Source organism: Gnatocerus cornutus, chromosome 2, assembly GCF_029298725.1.
Source record: "Gnatocerus cornutus isolate USDA-ARS CGAHR chromosome 2, icGnaCorn1.1, whole genome shotgun sequence".
NCBI classification, from domain to species: Eukaryota; Metazoa; Arthropoda; class Insecta; order Coleoptera; family Tenebrionidae; genus Gnatocerus; species Gnatocerus cornutus.
Genome location: NC_142234.1, coordinates 14,539,000 through 14,562,069, shown reverse-complemented (window position 1 = coordinate 14,562,069; position 23,070 = coordinate 14,539,000). Strand labels below are relative to the sequence as shown.

The 23,070-nt window shown below is 32.0% G+C and overlaps 2 protein-coding genes across 2 annotated transcripts; one reads left to right on the top strand and one right to left on the bottom strand.

Annotated features, from left to right (window-relative positions):
• Positions 1-22: 22 nt before the first annotated feature.
• Positions 23-1,951, bottom strand: LOC148179359 (regulation of nuclear pre-mRNA domain-containing protein 1B). The gene is made up of 6 exons (XM_088029443.1): positions 1,687-1,951; positions 1,405-1,638; positions 1,258-1,352; positions 1,015-1,210; positions 688-863; positions 23-639 (listed from the first exon to the last, which is right to left on the bottom strand). The coding sequence occupies exons 1-6, from the start codon at positions 1,835-1,837 to the stop codon at positions 493-495; spliced, it is 999 nt and encodes a 332-aa protein (XP_087885569.1). The 5' UTR covers positions 1,838-1,951; the 3' UTR covers positions 23-492.
• Positions 1,952-4,797: 2,846 nt separating this feature from the next.
• Positions 4,798-21,156, top strand: tfc (Brevican core protein triforce). The gene is made up of 5 exons (XM_088030350.1): positions 4,798-4,989; positions 14,334-14,600; positions 17,227-17,330; positions 20,046-20,154; positions 20,633-21,156. The coding sequence occupies exons 1-5, from the start codon at positions 4,905-4,907 to the stop codon at positions 20,878-20,880; spliced, it is 813 nt and encodes a 270-aa protein (XP_087886476.1). The 5' UTR covers positions 4,798-4,904; the 3' UTR covers positions 20,881-21,156.
• The last annotated feature ends 1,914 nt before the right edge of the window (positions 21,157-23,070 follow it).

Sequence of the window (23,070 nt, the reverse complement as noted above, 5' to 3'; positions counted from 1 at the left end):
ACCGATTTCATTAATACTACAGTTTGAATTTGAATTTCTTTATTGCAGTCAAAGTCAACATTCTAAGTCATTATGAATAAATGTACAAATTAAAATTTTAAATTACTGGTCAAGAGAACGATTTACCACAAAATTATCAAAACACAATAAACAAGCACATTTTTGTTTTCAAGACTAGTATATAACATTTATGTTTTTTGTAACAGACTAATAAATGAGCTTAGAATTTTATACAGAAATGTGTATATAGATGAATATTAAACAACTTCCTTCTGATTGACACTGATTTTTTTTTTCAAGAATAATCGCAATTCTGTTTCGTTAATAACATCACTCTACAACTATAGCACCCTGTGCTTGAATAAATATGTATAATTGAAACCATACAGTATCACTAAAGAAAATCCAGCTAATGCCAGTCAACACTTATTTGTTTGCAAAGTGCGCGCACGCTGTGTTTTGTAAAACGTTTAAAAGAAATCACAGCTTGATTTAAGGCATAAATAAATGTTCAGCTGATGGCAATGGTGCTAAGCCGTCTGTAACGTTTGGCAGTTGAGTCAGATCTGGTAAATTTTGGATATGAGACTTTAGTTCGTTTCGAACATTGTATACTTTAATTAATTTGTCTTGATATTCCTAAAAGAAAAATTTTTAGTTTATACTTGCTAGCTTTCATATGCTCACCTCTAGATTTTGCTCAGCTTGAGCCAAAAGCTCCTGTTGAACTTGAAGAAAATCTCTGATCATGGAAGAAACTTTCTTACGATGCTCCATTTCCAACGCCAAACGGCTGTTGTATTCATTTAATAATGTAACCGCTTCATTTACCTGCTGACTCAATTTTTCCGCTTGTTCTTTATCTGGAAATATAATTTGAAAGATATTACATGTTTGAGACGTAAAAAAATTAGTGTGAACTTAGAAGCGACATGACTTCAGGCTTTCAATGCCTATTCCAGTTGTATTTTTTATTGTTTGATGTGAAAGAGAATACAGCTCTTTTGAAGTTACCTTGGATGGCGACTATTGAGGAAATTTCAGTAACTGAAGTAGGTAGTTGCGCAATTCGTTGACGAACGCCTTCGTCCGCTGAGGCTATATTATTCTCTAGGTCCTGAATAGCTTTGATTAGTTCTTCAGGCTCAGGTGGATCTCCCGCCGGTGTGTGGGGGCTCAGATGCACGTGTGTTTCAACCATTCCATCCACCTTTAAAAATATTTTAGAAAAATATGACATTACCTTTGCAAACGTACCTCGACGGTAATTTCATGTTCAGACTTTTTCTTGTCTTTGGAAGCCGGTTTTACGTCATTTGATTTAACTTTCTTGGCTGGGGGACCATCTTTCTCTGCAAAAAATAGATGCATAAGCAATAGAGAAAAATAGCCAAAAAATCATACTTAAAGCGCCTCGAAACTCTGTAATCTGAGATTCATTATAAATTCCCCTTTCACTCCAAATTGTCAACAATCGTTCCAAACTATTTATCGTTTTGTCTTCAGCTTCAGACATGTGCTCAAATGCCTTTTTTAAATAAAGACCAAACTCCTGTCCATATTCAGGCCCTTTCTTTCGACTATTTTGAATTACATCATTTGCAAGATACATGAACGTGAGTTTCTTACTATCTTTCGCTAAAATATAAATTAATGATTATTTTTAAAAGCTTTGTTCATAATTACCTTTTAAAAGCTCTTTGCTCCATAATTTCACAACTGTGGCGAAATGTTTTCTGTGATGTATTAACCAAAAAGATAAGGTTTGAATACTTTGCGAAGAATTGTTTAGGTCTGCTAATTTTTTAGCAAATGCAGCTTCCGTAAAACCGGCCATTTATCACTTTAAAACGGATTATGCTTAAGAAACTAGTGTAAATATAACCACAAAATGTTGTTAATAACAAGACATTTCTAATCCGTTGGTGGTTAACGGAACGACGTGGCGGTTGCGGCTAAAGTTACGATTTTTTAGGGAGTTTTTAGAAAAGTGGCTGCACTGTTGCGCGGTATGGAAATTTTCAAATCCTCTAGATTTAAGCAGGTAGTTTCTGAAAATTTTTAATTTCTGCTTTCTGTGCCGTTAACCAAATTTAGAGTTTTATTTTTTTTAATTATACGAATTTTCTCTGTATTGTTTACCTAAACTCCAATTAAATTACACTTTTTAATTAAACAATCTTCATATTGTAACAAATGTTTTTTTTGTAAAAACGGCTTTGTTGACAAATTTAATACGCATAACAAATCCGAACAAGTATTAACTGCTTCAAATAAAAAACTGGTTGTACAATAGTTAGCACAATACTAAATTTATGAGTGTTCTTGCTTCAATTTTAAAGTGGGAAATTTATGGAAAAAAAATTGAGGAAAAATGAAAATCAACTTTCCGAAACTTTCATTGGCCATAACTCAGTTATCTGTTGTCGGACCTAAATTTAAATCCCAAATTTGGAATATGCCTAAAATTCTGCGTACACGGATGTATAATAACTGAAGTTTACTCTAAAAAATAAGCGAGATTTCGATATCAGAAGTTTGACATAGTTTTAGTAATAAATTTTTCCGAAAATTTGAAAATTTCGACTGTAGAAAAATCAAAGAACTGGTTCTATACAGGGTCCGGCAACACTTGTGTCCACCCCCAAAATCGTCATTAATTTTAAAGATAAAATTTTGAAAATTTGCATACGCTTACAGTTGACAAAGCTCTAGAAGCTGACGCAAAAATTTGTTTTTCATCACCGATAGTTTTGGCGTCGCGACGCCTTAAAAATGTAATTTTTAGGTAATTGTGAGGGTTTGTGATATAAACCTCTAATTTAATTTTTTTTCAATATAAATATGTTAAAAATATCTCAGTTGTTATTTTAGATTCAATGCAAATTGTCTTCAAAATTTGAGAAAAAAATTTGGTTTTATCAAGTTAGTTTCCAATTTCATTACGTCAAAATTAGGAACTACGTTTACACCCATCTGTCAGCATCTTGTGTCACAAATGACATCTATCCTTTGGCTCGCTTTAGATTGTAACAAAAGTTTTAGTTGGTGAAATTGTCGCTTTGTCGATGTTAATTAACGATTTCTGGTGTCCATAAAGTGCGCCATGCCCGTGTTAATCAAAATTAACCTTTATAAGAGTGAATGAAGTGACTTGTGAAATTTTGGTGTAAACGTTGTTTGCCGCTGCGCTGTCATAATTTTGAAAACTAACTTGATAAAACAGCGTTTATTTCGCAAATTTTAAACACAATTTGCATTAGATTTAAAATAAAAACTCAGATATTTGTATCACAGTTATGTTGAAAAAAAATTGAATTTGCGAATATTTTCGCAAAAACTCAAAAATCGCTAAAAATTAAACTTCTTAGGCGTCGCGACGCCAACCAAACCGTGATAACAAACAAATTTTTGCGTCAGCTTCAAGAGCTTTGTCAACTATGAGCGTATGCAAATTTTCAAAATTGTAACTTTAAAATTAAAGATGATTTTGAGGGTGGACACAAGTGTTGCCGGACCCTGTATACATATATCTGTTGTCGGATCTAAATTTAAACCACAATACTAAATTTATCAGTGTTCTTGGTTCAATTTTAAAGTGGGAAATTTATGGAAAAAAAAATTGAGGAAAAATGAAAATCAACTTTCCGAAACTTTGATTGGCCATAACTCAGTTATCTGTTGTCGGATCTAAATTTAAATCCCAGATTTGGAATATGCCTAAAATTCTGCGTACACTGATGTATAATAACTGAAGTTTACTCTAAAAAATAAGCGAGATTTCGATATCAGAAGTTTGGCATAGTTTTAGTAATAAATTTTTCCGAAAATTTGCAAATTTCGACTGTAGAAAAATCAAAGAACTGGTTCTATATATATCTGTTGTCGGATCTAAATTTAAAGCACAATACTAAATTTATCAGTGTTCTTGGTTCAATTTTAATGTGGGAAATTTATGGAAAATGACACCTTCAAAAGTTATTTCTACGGAACCGAGATTACAACAAAACAAAAATTAATCTACAGCCACGAATTATAAATTTTAGTCATGCTTCTGCATTTTTTTGAAAGCTAATATTTATGAAGCTTGACATTTTTTTTACTAAAAATTCGGGTAAAGACTGTTTTTGAGACTTTAAAAATTGCATAGGCTGAGACTTGTTTTGTATTTTCCTTTTCTTTAATATATTATTGAGTATTTACATATTATAAAGTGCATTATTTAAACTCTATTATAATAAAAAAAAGTAATAAACGGGTAATTGAATGCAATCAATTTGGACTGTAATGTTATAGCAAAGTAATGAAATACTAGCAACTACTCAACTGTAGATGGTTGCACTTTCACGATTTTTAAATTATAACTGTAGTAATTGATAATCAAAGATTGTGTTATTTCCATCAATATCGAGTAACGATAAAAGCAGGGCAAACCACAATCTTAAGTTTTTCTGGGGTCAAATTGATTTTCCAAGGAAGTTAAAAAATTTAGATCAACTTTTTAAGACAAGTATAAGTAAAAGTGCTCTTTTTCCCGTCCATTTCACATCTCACAGCGATTTCAAAATATCACACTTAAGAAGATGTTGAAATCAATTCCTCACTATTAACCGCCGACCTTCAAACAAACAATGCCACGAAATCTTTGAATTTTGAAACTTCCATTTTTCTGAAAGATAAGCCGTGACACAGATGTTCCTAGACCCTTGTTCATCCCATTTCTTCTGATTGGATTTCAAATGCCCCAAGTCAAGGATGCCGCTCCGAAATGAAAGCTCCAAGACTAGTAGTACTCTCGTATTCCACTTTCCTGCTAAGACACTTTCCCACTGTTGTCGTGTTCAGTGACTGTAGCGCAACGTTTCGTTCGTGTCGCGTGCATCATCGAAATAAAGTGCGCCAAAATGCAGACGTACATAGTCGGAATTTTCGCTTTTGTGTTAGCTTTACAGTGCGCTTTTGGATCTTCCGGAAATAACTTCAGGAATGGTGAGTAAAATCTTTACTTATAAACTTAAAACTTTACTTAAACTTATAGAGTAAAAAGCATGTAAATATGAAGCAAAAAACAAAAACAGGAAAAGCGCTACCGAAATTACAAAAATCCGGTTGTTCTTATTTCTAAATTGAAATTTAAATCTTTAATTTTAAATTTAAATTGAATGAAACAGTTTGCTCACATTTATCACTCCAGTGATTTCATTCAAGAAAGTTTGTTTATTTACACAGTGACATTTCAGTTTTCGATTTTTTATTAAATACGAACCCTGACATTGATCTTCGCTTCTGTGCAATTGATTTTTTAAATGTGTCAAACGATTCACTGTGACCTCTCAAGTTCTGAAATTTTTTCGTCTCACCGGTGTGGTAAAGTAACAAGACGACCTTCGTCCCAACAACAATTACTTTTTTCGAAAAGTGGTTTGGTTTTGAGTAGATTTTATCTGATGCGTGTTTAGCAAGGAATGTGGTCTGCGTTTGATCTTTTAAAATGATCTGATTTTTTATCAAGACCAAAACAAGACAAAAATCTTATTTTAGATTTTTCAGATGAAAATTTAAAAGTGAAATTTGTGTGGTCTAACTGTAGCGTTATGTAACTTTCTAATGTGGTTACTCATAAAAATACCAGCCAGTTCGCAAATTGCTTTTTGCGATATCCGGTCATCGTTAAACATCTATAAAAATTGAAATGTCATGCAAATGAGTTTTTAACTAGAAAATTTAATTTGATAATTGTTGACGAAATACTTAGTTAAATATGGGACTGTGTATTTGTGTCAAAAATTATTTTCGTTGAAATTAGAGTAACATTTTAACAATTTGAGACTGAACGTCTCGAGTATAAAGTTAAGTTGTAACATAAATTTTATCACTCCTCGTCCAAAATGTGAAATTCAAATTGTAGTAAGTTTGGTACCTAAGATTTGGCAAAGATTCTTTTAGTTATTGACATTTTCTAATTTTTCAGAAAGAAATTTCTCATTTCAACATCACTTACCAAATTTACATTGTTGTAATGAACCAACATGTGGTACATATTTGACAGTTTCAAAATATACTTTCACTTACCAGCGCCCAATGCCCACTGAAGTACTAGATTTCAAATTAAATTTTGAAAACTTTGTTTTTCAGTATTGTCAACATAATATGTTAGTATTAAGTCATTGAATTTGGATGTTAATGCTCAATTAAAGTAGACAATTACCATTTACTTTCCCTCGAAAATTTATGTTGTCGTAAAATTGAATTTAAATTAATACTTTACATAAATTTCAAATTACAATAAATAAACCATTTTTCAATCAATTTTCATCCTTTGAACGGAAAGAAAAAGTGAAAAGTGCACTTTAGATTATTATTATGCTTATACACAACAGTGTGCTTTTATTGCATGAAATAAAGTTACAATTTTCCTTTTTTTTTTAAATATTGTGTAATCGACCAAAGTGAATTTTTTTTTACATTTATGTTCCACCCACGAGAGAAAATATGGAGCAGTACTCAAGAAAAATGAAATCATTGCTATTATACACATAGCGTCAGATTAAAATCTTTCTATTAAATCAGATTATAAAGAAATTTTAGCCAGTTTTATGTAATAAAACGCGGCCAATTATAGTCTCGTCTAATCTAGCAGGTTTATCTTAGTATGATCTAAAATAAAATGCGTCTGGTAGGCCTTGCATTTTTTACATGTTGTTAGCCCTGTTATTTATCATTTTTTGACATGAGGAACAACTAAAAAATGAAGTCGTTGCATGATTTTTAATAATTTACCTTCAAATGTCAGAGTGAGCTGTCAACACACTTACTTTGATTTTGGAGCCATTGAAAGCAGCTATATATTTTTTTGGAGACTGTTTTAGGCATGCATTACCCTACTTTTGGGAGCCTGTAGAGTATATTATTGTGTTGGTAACTCTGTGTGTACACCATCTGCCGTATGCAACAGCATCTCTGTTGCCGCTTGATCTCCCGGATTAACTTCACTTTCCATTTTCCTAACTTGCTGTAACTTGACCCTAAAATGGCAAAACCGAATTTATTTCAACGCACGTTTTAAATTCTACGATTTATTTTCCGTTGACACATGATTCCATGTGTAGAATTTATTATTGATATTGAGATACAGAGAAAGTGTCAAAGCTAAAAAACGTTATTAGAAACTGATTCTCTGATGAACCTCTGACATTTCGAAAAGCTTAAGCGAATTTAAAAAAAAAAGTTATTTCAGAGCTCAGGTGTAGGTATGTCTAATTAAGTTAATACAAACGAACTAAAATTTTAATTACAACGACCGATTAACCGTATGAACTATATGCTGTAATTAATTAGCAACGGTCATTAATCAATTAGTTGACAAAAATGGTAACAAAATGCAATTAGCAATTTCTTGTTCAACTGTGTTATATAACAGTTTTTTTTAAAGCAACGACTAAATTCTTAAGACCAAATTGAATAATCATGTCGTTCCTAAATTGAGATCTGTTCCAGTCGAGCTCCAAGTGAAAATTTATTCTTGTCTGTCTATTTTATTAATGGCAAATTTATTTTTAAATGCTTAACAAAATTCAAAAGCATCACTTTTACTCTTAGAATACCTGACGCTAATTTCTTCTTAAAATTAACATAAATTTTCCCTCAATCACCGATTGATCGTTTCCTGAATCAGTAATGCAATATTCAATTTCTGTGAAATAATATTCATTCTTATTACAGTTGCCATTCTCCGGTAATAAAATACAGGGAAGCTAAAAAATGAAAGCTATTCAATAGAAACAAATCACAACAAGTTGGAGTTAATTTACAATTTACCCAGTAATAAGTGATTTAAATATTCTAATTAGTTTGCACATTGTTGTCACTACTAATAATAATAATTTATTCTAAGCTTTTCACGTAGGTGGTATACGTAACCCTACCGACATGAAAAAACACAAACGCAGCTTCAGGAGCTATACTCTCATTTTTCGGACAATGTAACAATTGAAATTGTTAATGCGTAAATTCTACAGCTGCGCATCCTGCAATTCTGTTTGGTCAGATTTTAATCGACTTGAGATAATGAAAATTATTTTCACTTACGAAATAAAAAGATCATTAACCTGTTAGAAAAGTTTAGGTTTTTTATTGAAAGGATTAGTGTCCCAAAAAGTTGTTTTATGCTAATTTCAAATATTTATAGGATGTTGATCTCAAAGTCTTTGATATATAAATTCAAATGTGTGTACACTACAATGAAAAAAAAATCGGCTTATCTCTCGAACTGCCTGAAACAAGTTTAATTTAAAGTTTATGTTTACTGGCAATTGACTAGAATATCAATAAACGTGAAAAATGTGCTTTATAATGGACTTGTTTCGTTCGTGAGTTGATTGAATCGATTGGGATTTTCAAAAAAAAATAATTGCTGTTTTATACAGAGTGAGTCATTCTTGGGTAGTCTTCTTTGTGCCTTCTTTATGAATCATTATTTCACTTTCATATTAAGTTATTAATAAATAATAGCTTTTGTAATGATATTCTTATTGTACTATTATTATTAATTATTATGCAAATCGTTTTATCTAAAAATAATATCGCACACTACATCAGAATTATTCGCCCTGTATATTGATTTTTCTCAATTGTATTCAAATAATACCTTGTCAAAAGTGCAAACAAAAATACAAATGGTTATCGAAATATCATAACAGTCATTTGACTATTCAATCATTAAACGATACAAAGAAATTACTGTCTAATCAGTCATAAATTCATGCTCCAAAGGTCAAAAAGGATAATTTTTTTATTTGATTGCTTCATATTACGTGGCTATAAACTTTATACAGTGAGTATAAAATGTCGTATTTTAAATAACAGAGACGACATTTGCAAAGAAGAATAATTAGTAAGATTACTGTCATGAAAAGAAAATAATAGTAAAATTATCCCAGCAGTGAACAGATAATTGTAAGAATTAAGTATCTCATTAGATGTACCTTTTTAAGTAAGTGGTAGCACAAGGATATCATTGAAAGCAAAAATTTTCTGGTTTTTCATCTTTTTGGAGCTGTTTCTTTCGATTAGATTCTTTAGATCCTTTTAATCCTGCTTCAGATCTTTCAGATGCTCCTTCAGGTCTTTTTGATCCTTCAGATCCTTTAGATCCTTTTGATCCTCCAGATCCTTCATATGCAGGACAATAATTGAAATCCAGTTCTACCTCGATTTCGTTTTGTTAGATCATACCATGAGCCAGCAGTTATTGTTTCCCTTTCAACTAGGTCTCCAGTTCCGCTTCACTAAACCTGATGTAACTGTCTTCAAAATTCATTAAATCAGATTTGCTGTTGGGTGTTGATTTGTTGTATCATAAAAATGTCACGCCTCTGCCTATTCAACGAATTCCTATTCATTGTTAAGAACTATTCTTACTAATGCAAAAGATTGATGGATAGAAATTAAACAGAATAAAACGTTACACAACAGTGTGGCTTCCGTCATTCTTTGTCATTTCGTTTAGGAGAAGAAGAAAGCTGTATGTAGTTGTTGAATATTACGTGTAATTAAGTTGTAGAATATATTATAATTAAAAAAAAAGCTTCTTCGATTTTTCCACGTCCGCGTTGAATCGAATAGATCCGACATTTATACCACCAGTAATTCTCGATACAACCTGAAGTTTTATACGAAAGAAAGATACTTTATTTGGAAAAGTCGCTGCAAGAACAAGCTTCACTTGACATTACAGCAGGAAATAGCGTTACCAAATCATATCCATCATTATGTGATAATTTATACATAATTATTTTCCAAAAATGTCAATGCTAAAGGTCTTTCCAATGATCAGTTATAAATGTAGCATAAGTGCTATAAAACATAATAATTATACCAAATTATAGTCAATAATATGTCGAAACTGTGAAATTGTTTTGTTAAAAAGTCAAGATCAAATTAACATCAGGAAATTGTGAACAATTATAATTTCTTAATTTGCAGTTCATCTGCAATTGTAGTGACCTTATTTTCACTAATGTGGAGGAATGTACGTGTTGTGAGATATTCGAATGTGAAGGTAAGCCAGTGTCGTCTCAAATGGCGAAGACCAGTTCTCATATTTTTCCACAACGAAGCTTAACATTATCTTTTTTTCGCAATTCGTAATTACAAAAAGATAAATGCCACAAAAATGTGGATCATAAATCAAAATAAATATGAATAGTAATCTAATTAGATATTAATAACAGCCTTCAATGTTTCCTTATATTGCATCTTATGGTTGATCACCATTTTTCTTAAATAATATTGTAAGTTTTGATAGATCTAAATGGCGACCTTTGGATGTGTGTTAATAAATGTTTGTTGTAAATTATGAGATATAACATTTAAGTTTTCCAACACAATCTAAGGAAATTTATGCAAACTTTGGAATTTATAATACTAAATGGTCCGAAAAAAATTGATTGAATGAAAAGACAAAGGCGTCAGATGCGAAGTTTCTTCAGTCAAATCTCAAATTGAGACGTCTTATGTTTTCTAAACGTCTTGAATCATTCGGTATAAAAATAGGTGCCAAAATTAGTCCGCTCATAGCTCAACACCATGCGCTTCTTCCAGCAATTCTCACATTTAATTAATTATGTCGTAACAATTTATGAAAAATATTTTTACTGATGAGAATGACGATACTTAATTTAAAGTCAATTTAGCGGAACGTTTCGAAAGAACAATGCCAAGTTTGGCTAAAACGGTTAAGGTAAATAGTATAATAACACCTTCATTGGAAATCTTCAAACACCTAAAATTGATGTCAACGTGTCAAAGAATAACACAAGAACTAGACAGACAATTACTCAATGTTGTTATTTGAAGGAAAATTTTGTGTCATCATATCGTACAAAGAAGAACTCAGCATTTAAACAAATAAATTCTCAGTTCGACGCCATCGAGTTGTCTTTTACATATTTACCACTTATAAACACGTGAGTTTCGTGCAAATTATTATGTAACGCAGTGGACTAACAGTATCCTGTAATAAAAGTTTTTCATAATTGCCGTTAGATACATATTCATTATTACGTTACTACAAACATTCCCCGTACATGCAATCATTGAAATTACTTGATCTCAAGAACGTGCTTCTATAGCTATAAATTACGAGCTTTTCAATTTTTTCAATATGTAAATCAAGGCTACTAGTCAAAGACAAGGGCGTGGTTCATCGCGAATTTCTGACGATAAACTTTAATGATAAGAATTGTTTATAATAAGATACCTTTAAAGGTAATCTACATAAATTAGCACCCAAACACAATAGAGAATATAAACAAATATTTCGCAACAGCTATGAAAGTCAAGAGCAAGTGAAGAATGAGTGTTACCTTGGCGGTGGTTTATGGGATCGATTTATTCGTGTAGTAAACTAGATACTAGAAACTAGATCGCAATAGTCTAAAGGACATATTTTGTAATTAGAACCTTAGTTGAGACTAACACATTTTGTATTTGCTTTCAATTTCTTCATTATCGTTACATCGTCTATGAATGACGTTGGAATGAGATTAGACAATTTTTTACAGATGAGAGAAAGTCGTGAAAAAAACTGACGTTTATTATTAGAGCTGGCTTTGTTTTTATACATCCTGATATGTTAATTTGCGATAGGTAAATCTGAAATAATTAAGGTACCAGATTTAAAAAACAAGCAGCATTGAGATTAGAAATGGGGTGATTAAAAATTTACAAACATATGTAATTGACTACAGAGTGATTGATTAAAACTAGTTGGTAAACTCGTTTTGAACAGGTGACTCACGACTAGTATCAGTGAATTATAAAAATAAATAATAAATCAATTATTAAGTGCTAGTTCTAATAATTAGTTGTTATCTTAAAGTAGATTTAAAACTAGTTTATAGTTTAATTTGTCTACGACAATAATCATATGTTTACAATAAAATATAAATGATTGCCGTATATTATTATAGACCGTTCTTTAAACCAGTCACTGAAAGTTGCTGAAAAATAATTTTACTCCAAACAATTTGTCCATTGCTCTTTATCTTAAAATTGACTGCGGTCATAGTGCCAAATATATTTTTTAATTAAACATTGTAATTTTAAAGATCTTAATTTATCGAGTCTTATTTGTGAGCCACCTCTATATGTAGATACAGTACCTGCACCTAAGGTTGTGTAATAATGTAATAATAATGCGTCAAAAAACATTTACGCACTTATTTCTATATACAGTTATGCAATTACATAACTAACAACGGTATTTGTTTATAATTTTTTTTGTGATTGGTGCTAATTAACAACATTCTTAACTGTAATAAATGCATTCAAGTGATATTATTCATCAAAGTGCACGTGACTTTATTTCCTCCGTGATTTTAAATACAATTATTACGTTGCTGTATTTAATTTATAATTAAAATCGATTTAATTATCGGAAATATGCAACAGAGATTTTTACTATAACTTAGTAAAAATGTGTTTTTTTGGAAAAATATTTTTGCATATAGGTCAGAAATTTCATCATGTAATTGTTTTGAAAGGGTACAATTATAAATAACTAGTTTAAATGATTTGTGGGTAGACCATAAACGTATAAATGTAGCAGAAAATGAAATAACCCTTCCAGTCGGTTTCATCTACTTGACATTTTAACAATGACACTGCAGAAGTTAAAGCTGTCAACCAATCAGAGCTACCAACACACTGCTTAACTTAAAAGCCTACTTAATTGTGGCACTTTTTTTTATTCAATAAAAGAGTTTAATTATAATTTCACTTTATCGATGGAATGGAATGAAGTTCATGATGAAACAGTTTAAAACAGCACGATTAGCTTTCTCACGTTTCGATTAATTTTTTGAACTAATAAATAACAATTAGAGGTAAGTATGTTACGACATGTGTTTGAGCATGTAAGTTAAATTGACATACAATGATACAGGTACTTCAGTTAATAGATGTAAATGAAAAGGTTATTGCATTTGCAAAATATCTAGATATCTTCAGATACTTGTATAGTGTTTGTCATTGGAAGTTTCCCTTTTTATAGGAAGCATTTCGAAATGTGTTGTGGTAGTTCTGCGGTTAGCTCATTCTCTGCAGAATGTCAAAATGTAAAAAGCCTACTTCGAATATTAGAGAGCATACTGCATGCAAACAATCTAAGATAATGTCTGAAAAAAATTTACTCGAAAATTCGAATAGAGCGGTAATAACGATAGCCATAAAATTACACAACTCGTAACTTGAAAAATACCATCAAAATCGCAGCATGTGGGAAAATAAATTTGTAAATATTAAAAATCGCGTTTAATTTGTATCCTACTGACTTGGTTTTCAAATTTTAACTTTTGATAAATGATAGAAGAACCAACATGCAAATGAAATTTAAGTACCAACTTGTGGACCGATGTTTTAACTAAAATCTTTAATGTCTTTATTTATGGTAACCAGTTCAGTAATTAGTTCAAAAATCGGAACTCTTCATGGAAATCTACGACGATTAGTACAAACTAGTTTTCTAATTGGCCATAGTCATAAAGATTAGAGTTAATTTTTACTTTTTCAATCATAAAAATATTTTCAAAGCAGGATTAGGAATTTGAATAGTGTTGGTAGCTCTGTCTGTCACAATCGAAAGATGTCAAAATATCGAAAGGCCTGCTGGGTCCGATATCTGAAATCGCTATTAGCTTAGAGCAAACTTTCAGTGGAATCTGGGCTAAAAACGTTTTAATGAAACAATAAAATAGTAAAAACAATCCAATGGTAGATACTTGAAAGTACCGGACCTTTCACTGATCACTGATTTATATTGTTCAGTCTGAAGTAGGTGTTGTTGCGCTCTTTAATTACTCCAATAGACACAGACACTATCAAATTTCATCATTTAGAGTATTTTTGTTTCAATCAAAAGACATTCCAATGTCGTAAATGTAATAATTTAAATTATGTAATTATGATCATCAATAATAGCAAAGAAATGGTGTTAAGGTTAGATATAATGATTATGGTTGAAAAAGTAATCTCCATTATAAGTAAAGAGATTCTTCTAAATTCTTTACTGAGAAATTCAAGCGTTAATTTAATGTCTAATTAATAATGAAAGGAATGCATCGCAACCACTTTGATATAAGTATTTTGTATGAAATAACACGTTTTCTTCTGTGTTTTCTTCTTTGTGCTCTACTGTATTAAAATAATCAGTGTTGTAGAACTAATCTTGCATGTTAGTCCACCCTGTATATACAATTAACCGCTTTCTTCTCTTACTCTTATTTTTCTCACATTTGCCCCACAAACAACACTGATCATTTTAATGCTTTCAGGGGATCATTTGGATTATCGGGAGATAGCCAGGCAGAATAAAATAACTGAACAGATTTTGCAAAACTACTTGGAAAAACGTTTATTTCCCAATAACCATCGGCCATCAAAAGCACCAACGGTCTGGGATATTTTACCGAGGGCCCGGAGGAAACCAACTAATAATATACAGGACGTCCTTAATACAACTCAGGAAACATTGGAGAGCGGAGAGTCTGAACGTGTGACTTTTTACAATGATAACACCGATGACGATGAGGAAGTAGAAGGCATGTTTTTTGATTGATGATCTTTTTGGATGTGGAATCAATGATAAGTCATTAATCACGTTTTTTCTGTGTTGAAGGGTATGTCAGATACGATCAATCAGTAGCTCAAGGTGTCATGTTGAAAGATTTTCGGTTCGTTAAAACAGATTAAACTCCGTTAATTGAAGTGATCTAATTAATTACGCACAATTAATTAACAGCAGCTGTAAAATTTTTGCGTAGATTGGTAGCTCCGTCAGTTTAAAACAATTTGACGTGACATAAACAGGCAAACATTTTCATTTATATAACTGTGATAAAGATCGTTTCACGTAGGTCTCACAAATGACGTCAAAAAACATTATAGCGATATAGATATACTAGACTTCGTTAATGGAAGACCAACTTGATAACAGTTCAATGTGAGATATGTCAAATCTGAACTATTTAAATCATATGGAAATGTATAAGACACTTAAAAATCGCTTTAAAACGTATTGAGACCGGAACTGGAATAGTGATATGTTAATAAAGTCATTGTTGTCATTGTGTCATTGTCGTGTGTCTAGTAATCTCTGAATTTTTTTTATTGTTATTTTTGGATTTTTACGTTACCAACTCGAGGCCGAGTTACCAACCCACTTTTCATTTTTATGTCTTTTATTTAATGAGAATTTTGTATTTTATGCACCCAATAACTATAAGAGCTGCGTCCACGTAGTAATTATTTCACTTGAATGAGCGAAAAAATCTGGCTTTCTACAAAACACAAAATTATTAATGTCGCATACATGTGAAAGTGAAACGGATAAAACTTTCAATGCATCCAACTGATGAAGCCAGAATTCATCCAAAATTAGAAACGTATCAACCAAACTTGCCCATTTTGCAACCGTCGCGTCGTAAACAAATTATTGCAAACTTATGTAACGAGATTGCATTGATCTACCTACATTAAGTCGAGTTGAAATTAAAATACAATTAGGCTGACAGTAACGACATTATTAGGTTACGTTACTTGAGAAAAAAGCAGAAAGACGATAGATAATATAATTTTGTTCCCGAAATGGTTTGTTTCCCAGACTAGAATTTGTATCTTAACAAGGTCATAAAAATCGAAAACTATTGCAGTTATTTATATCAATCACTCATTTTTCTCACATGCTAAATATCAAAATTAATGTGCACTAATGTGATGCACCTTACATCATGTTTCGATCTGTTGGAAGATACTGAAGAGAAATCATTCAGATTCCGTGTTTATGGGAAAAGGTTGTGGAATGTGGGTCTCGACGAGCTTACATCATAGCGCAAAAAAATTTTTAGATCGAATTTTGTTGTTTGAATTATTAATTACAATTCTAATCAGGTACTTGTTTCGTTGGCTCATTATAAAAAAATAACCTCGAGTCGTATCCTGGAGTAAGATGGAAATCGTGGTAAAGGAGTGGTTTTTTAACACTAAAGAAAATTTTTCTTAAAAACTTTAAATTTGGCGCTTGGAAGTTCAGACGCGGATTCTGAAATTGAAACTACATACTGTGTGTGGTTGATCTTTGACTTCTTTGCTCAACTGCTGCGTTTACATTACGTAGACTTGGTCGTCGACATACATATCTATAACGACAAAGTGAAGGTCTATTTGAGATCAATCAATTGCATCATTAAAACACGGTTATCGAGAGTTTGCTGTGTCATTCCGCAGGTTGCATTTCCAGAATTCTTCTTACATCAAACTTTCAATTGCTCCGGATTCACTTACAAAAGGAATTGCAACTGGAAATAATTAATTACTCCGACTTGGCAAAGTGGAAGATGAAGTAATTACAGCAATATTTTCTAGAAAGTTGTCTGGAGACACTTCCACTCAAGTATACTTACCATTTATTTTAAAATGTGAAACGATAAAAGATTCATCGTCATGTTGCCTTTTTGTTATGCTTCAGACAGAATAAAACAAATTTGCAACATTGAAATGCCGACTTGTTTGTTCTTTCGCTATGTGATCAAAACCGACGATAAAATAAAAACTAGTCATAAAATAACTAAAATATTATTCCCCTAAAGCTTAATTGATGTTCGAGACGATTTAATTCCTTTGAAGAACCCAACCAGATTCGTGTTATCCTTGAGACATCTTTGTTGAAAGACTATCAAAATGGAATTCCCATAAAATGATCAGTGATCTTGAGTTGGAATGGGCCTAAAAACTTTAAATGAAGGAATGCGCTTTTATGCCCATATTTGTATTAATCTTTTTCTTCTTTGAGATGGTCTAGTTTCTGTTAAAACCCAGTTCCTGCGACCTTCCTCCTCTCCGCGTCCAAATTTCCTCAAATCCTCAATGTCAGCGGTCATTCGCAGCCTCATCCTCTCGACAAAAGCAGCAAGCACCGAATATCTGACAAGTGTAGGTTTTACAAGAACCACTTTCTCTGTCGACAAGGTCGCAGCAGCACCGGGCCAAGCAGACGCGCCTTCAGCAGTCTTACACTTGCCTTTTCATGATGATGTTTCGGTGCTTGCTCCTGACTGTAATCCTGAGCGCATTTAGCTCCGCAGGACCGTCTGTCCGCAGCGGTGCTCAAAGCTCAGGTTTGAATTGTTTACTTCTAGTTCCTCTTACTAATGTGTTTTGTTTCTGCAGATTGTCCGAACTGCATCGACGACTCCTTGCCGTCAGCAAACAGATGGACGATGCCTCTTCTTAAGCTCGGAGAAAAGCGATACTACTTGGGCATATTCTTCAAGGTAAGCGGAGCTTTACATAAGTTCGATTTTACAGAGAAATTATGCGCATATATAGAAGTGGGATTAGCGGAATCCTGGGGTTCGGTTTTATGGAAATTAGCTTTTAATTGATAATTTAAAAGCACATTTGGCGAAAATTCAACGAATGAACTTTTCCTAGGTGGAAAAAAAGGATCTGATGGGAAATTCACGAAACTTGATGGTCAATGACAATTAAAAGAAATGTGCGGTTGGAAAGTAAACAAATTCACTTTCCAGTTTCATTTTTTATAAAAGTTTCGCTCTCGCAAGAATTTTTACGTTTTACAAGAAATTCTGAGGTTTGCGTTTATATCACGGGTGGATCTTGTGAAAGTTAAAGAAAGATTTAGTCAAATTGTAGTTGTGTGTACTTTTTAACATTTTCTTTTTTTTATTTTAGTTATTCTATCATTTCCTTGACCTTTTTAAATCTTGTTCTCTAATTATTATGTTTGCTTCACCCTCTTCATCTTTTCATTAGAATCTTGATCTTAAGACATGATGGCATTTGGTAATATCAAGATTTAATTAAAATGAATTAAAGTAAACAACTTCAGATGAAATAAAAATTGTTAACAAATAATAGAATGGACATTAATAAGCACAGTCACCGTGAACAATTCTTACTAAATGTTCCTTGATTGCCAAAACAAAGAGATGACAACAATCACCGATATAAAAACGTGTTATGTAACGAGATAATCCATGAGAAAGTAAGATCTTCGTACTTTCGTGTAGAAAATACAATACCAAAATTGATTTTTCTCTAATTTTTGAGCTCCTGATGCATCCACTTTTCATCATCAACGCAACTTAATAGCTAAGTGTTAAGCAACATAATGCTCGGCCCTCCGGCTGAAGACGTAACAAATTTGTACGCTTGTGTAGAGCATGGTCGGAAAATTTCTCTGTTCAATTGTGAGTCTATCTGATCAGACACAATGTAATAGGTGACGTAACACCCACACAATATCTAACACATCCACATTTCGTTTATGACCATCCTTAACCCCAATTTTCAAAGAACTGCACTGATTGATTATTTTTTCTTTGTGTTCTAAGACTGTTACGTGGTTTTGTTAAAGATTAAGTTGGAGAGAGTTAAGTGCAACACTGTAGTAAACTTACTACGTGTGATAAATTACGTGAACTTTTATTGATATTAAACTAAAATGACCTCTTGATTTATAGCTATTTAGACTTGCGGGAACTAATTAGTACCTTTTTTGAGTCCAGCAGGAGAACTTTCTTTAAATTCCTTCAAAGCAATGAACTTCGATAATAGTCGATTTTTATTTCGCAAGTTGTTTTTCTTGGACCTACACTGTTAACGAGCTTTGTGCACATAAATAAAATCAGAAAGTGGTTTTAATTAAAAATATACGGAATTATTATTCATCGACTAATTTAGTAAAATTTATAATTGCCGGTTTTAGCAGTACTTAGTAAATTAAAAATTGGTCAGGGTCAGGTCGAGTCATAAATTTTTATTAAATTATTAGTTGAAGCTGGCCATGGAACGCCTCTAAAAATGGTGGATATCAATCAGTATTGTCAGTTTAGGATAATTTCTTGTAAACAGTTGGATTGATTTTTTCTTCGAAGGTTAGAGTTCCACTTTTCAATTAAGAATTATTTCAACTCTTCAACTTAAGCATTGAGAAAGATAATAATCATTGATGAATGATTTGAGAAATATGAAGGATCAAAAAGGATTTCAAGAATTTCAAACACCTGTAAAAAGTAAAACTTCAAGGATATGAATAAAAATTTGAAGAATTTCAGAATTACAAAAAATCTAACTTTGAACAATACAAAAAATTAACAAAGTCTAAAAGACAGAGGATAAACTCGAAAATTTAAAATATAAAAGTAATTTGTAAATTTGATGTGATTTGAAAAAATCCTGAATAATAAAATTCTCTTAAATTTTAAAAATCCAAATTTTATAGCTTTCGAGGGTGCGAAGAATAGTAAAAATGCACGTAATCAAAATTTTGAGACAAAAGATAACATTTACAAATTAAAGAAAAAAATGTCCCAACGGAATTTTTTCACCATACATTCAGAAATCGATCCACAGAAGAAGTCATAGATGACGTCGTTCCCGAAGAATACGGAAATAAATAAATAAACCTTTCATTCCAAAGTATGCAAGGTTTATACGTGAAATTTTTTCGTTCATTGACAGGTTTCGAGGTATCTATGCCATCGGAAGTTATTAAAAGGTCAAATCACTTGTTGAAGTCTTATGCTAAAATTAAACATTCGATTACATCCCTAATGTTATGCAAATATTTGTTTACAATAAATAAGTTGATGTATGCTAATGTTTTATTTTTATTTTTGAGATTGTTTTAATTTATGCAACGTGCAGTTAAACGTACTAATTACTTCAACAAAACTGAACTGTTGTCGACACTTATCAAAAATTTTCCCGGTGAAAGTGAAAGTTGGTCGCCAGTTATTGTCCGTAAACTTGACAAAGTGTTAACCAACTTTGCCATCATTAATTCGTTTTCAACATATCAGAAAATTGCATATTATTAAATAAGAACTAGTTGATTGTGAAAATTCTCTAAGCAGGTGCTAATTATTAAATTTAATTCGTCTTTTTGGCGCTTGGCTGAATAATATGGTGTAAGCAAAGTGTTGTGAAATCTATTAGTAATAATTTCGATTTTCCATCCGCAGGCAAACTACTTTCGAGCCACACAGTACTGCAGGTTTCACGGAATGCATCTAGCTAGTATAACATCGCAGGAAGAGAACGACAAGTTGGAAAAGTACATCAAAGATTTTGGTAAGAGTCTGGTTTTATTTCAGCGATACATTAAAATATATTTGTTGTTAACACCTCTTTTAGCGACTGATTAACACTTTGAGGAATGTTTACAAAACTTGTCACTATGACATTCACTCATCGCGCCCATCCGTTAGGTAACTTTTTTGCTGCTGTGCGCGATCAATCGAATGTCTTGTCTTTCTTTACGATTTAAAAAATTTAAAATGGGTTGTGGTACCAACCTTCGTGCGTTGTAATCTGTTAAAAAAAAATAAAAACGTGAGCTTCCTACTGGGATAATTTTTGGAACAGGTTTTTGGCCTTTTTCGAAAGTAGTTACTCGGCTCCGTACTGAAATGTCAATGTAACCCTACCAAAATAAGACTCTTTTTGTAATAAAAGTCGTTAAACATGTTGTAAGAGGTTACTTTTACCGAGTAACGATGTAACAATAACGTATACAGAGTGGCCCAGAGATTTAAAATTGTGTTTTTAGGGTTGGGCCACGAGCACTTCTGGACCTCCGGCACCGACTTGGCCGACGAAGGCCACTTCTTCTGGATGTCAACAGGAAGACCCATCACCTTCACGAATTGGAACGCCGGTGAACCCAACAACTTCCAGTACGAAAACGGCGAAGAAGAAAACTGTTTAGAATTATGGAATCGTGATGGCAAAGGCTTGAAATGGAACGATTCTCCTTGTTCTTTCGAAACGTACTTCGTATGTGAAGTGCAGCAATGAAAGTGATAAAATTTAGAGTGATATTGTGAGTGATGTGGACATCATTTGAGACTCTGGAAAAGTGCTGTGCACTTTTTAGACACAGATCGGAGCGAACTGCAATGAAAATCAAAGACCTTAGTTTTCGTGACTAGTATAGATGTTAATGTATTTAATTTTTTTATCAATACGGTAGTTTTTTATACAACATACGCGTTCATAACCTAAGTCATGTTTTTATACAGTGTATGAATGTCAAAACCATTGTACAAAGTCGAATAAAAAGTAATTTAATAACGACGCTTTTATTTAAAGAACAATGACGCGCGGCACCTGTGTTAAAAACTGACTTTAAATAGGTAGAAGTAATTAAATTGTTTACATAGGCATACAGGTAGATAAGTCAGTTTATTTTTCTGTTACTTGTGCCGCGCCGCCATGGTTGTCGGTCTAATAAATTTAATAATTCCACAAGCAATGAAAATTTGTTCGCAAAAGTGCTAAGTGTGCTAACTTCACTATGTTTGTATTACTTGTATTTACAGCTCATTGCACATGCGGTACTATTTATATACAAGGTGTGGCTGAAACATTTGAAATTAAGAACGTCGCTTGTTCTCTGTAAACAGTTTTTCTCTCAACAGATTTTTTAGTAACATCCTGTATATCACAGTGTCGTAATACTCTGCTTTCACTGTGCGTACAAATCCATGATCACGTTGAAAGAGTCTCCCGTCAATATTCGTCAGAAATGTTTGCTTTGGCACCTTATTGGTCTTTTAACCATTTCGTGAATGCCCATTCAAATGTAAAGTTATATTCAAGAGTTGGTTCATATTAAGTTTTCTAGGCATCGGATGTAATGATTTAAGAAATTGCCGTTTCTTTTATTCTGTTCTGGTTGAAAATACGGTGCGATTGAAAAAAACGATGTAATTAAGGTGTTGGACTTTTTATCTCCTGGTAATTCCGATAAGTACCGAGTTTAAAATATCATGCAAAGCTATCAACACAATTCATAATGCAAATGCTTTTTAATTCAAAGCTGTTGTGGTCGGTACACATGCTAGAGATCCTTGAAATCCTTCAAATACGTAAATGCATTAGACTTGCGACGCTTCCTTTACTCAAGATTTTATTAGTGATTTTTTTTTGTTTTTAATTTATTCAGACTTTTGTATTGTCTTTTCCAATTTTTGAAGTTTTTGAAACATTTTGAAACATTCTTATTCAGACGATTTCTCATATTGTTCGAAATTTTGAAACCTTTCAGTTTCACTTTCTTTAAGAGCGAAAATTGGCAAAATTTGGAATTTTATTTGAAATATTAATTTATTTTTGGCTTTTCTTCAAAATAAAAATTTCTAAAGTTGGTTTCTTTTGCTCCACATTTTTGCTATTTGGTACAGTTAATAAACTACTCAAAAATAAAAACCTCCACAAATTTTATTCATCTAGAACAAAAGTTGGCAAAATTAGAAATTTTATTAAAATGTTGGTCATTTTTCGCTTCTCTTGAAAATAAAAATTTCAAAATTTTGTGTCTTTCGGTCCACATATTTGCCATTTGGTACACTTAATAAACAATTCAAAAATAGTAACCTCCGCAAATTTTATTTCTCTAGAACAAAAATTGATGAAATTAAGAATTTTATTTAAAAATGTTGGCCATTTTTGGCTCCTCTTCAAAATAAAAAAATCTAAATTTTGTTTCTCTCACTCTATAATTTTGACATTTGGTACAGTTGATAAACAACTCAAATATACTAACCTTTCCAAATTTTATTGCTCCAGAACGAAAACTGACAAAATGGGAAATTTTATTATAAAATTTTTGGGTTCGATCAATCATAAACTTTTCAATGGCAGAATATGTACAAAAACACAAACATATAAACGTGTTAATAGTGTACTCACTTCCAAGGCTTCGGATAAATGGTAAAAATTGAGAAAACACGTGTCAAAGTGTTTCGAAAGTTCTGCACAATAAAATATTTAAAGCGACGACTCTGCGCAGCACGTCCTAAAGTAGTATTCTGCAGTTTCAAGCTTACATTGGTAGCCCAACTAACTTTTATCTATTATAAATCTTACAAAGTAACAGTGGACGTGCAACAAATTTATCGTCATCAGGTAACAAATTCGTTTAAAATTTTAAAGTGTGAAGAGAAAATACTTTTGGTAATTAAACAATAAAAATAAATCGTGGAA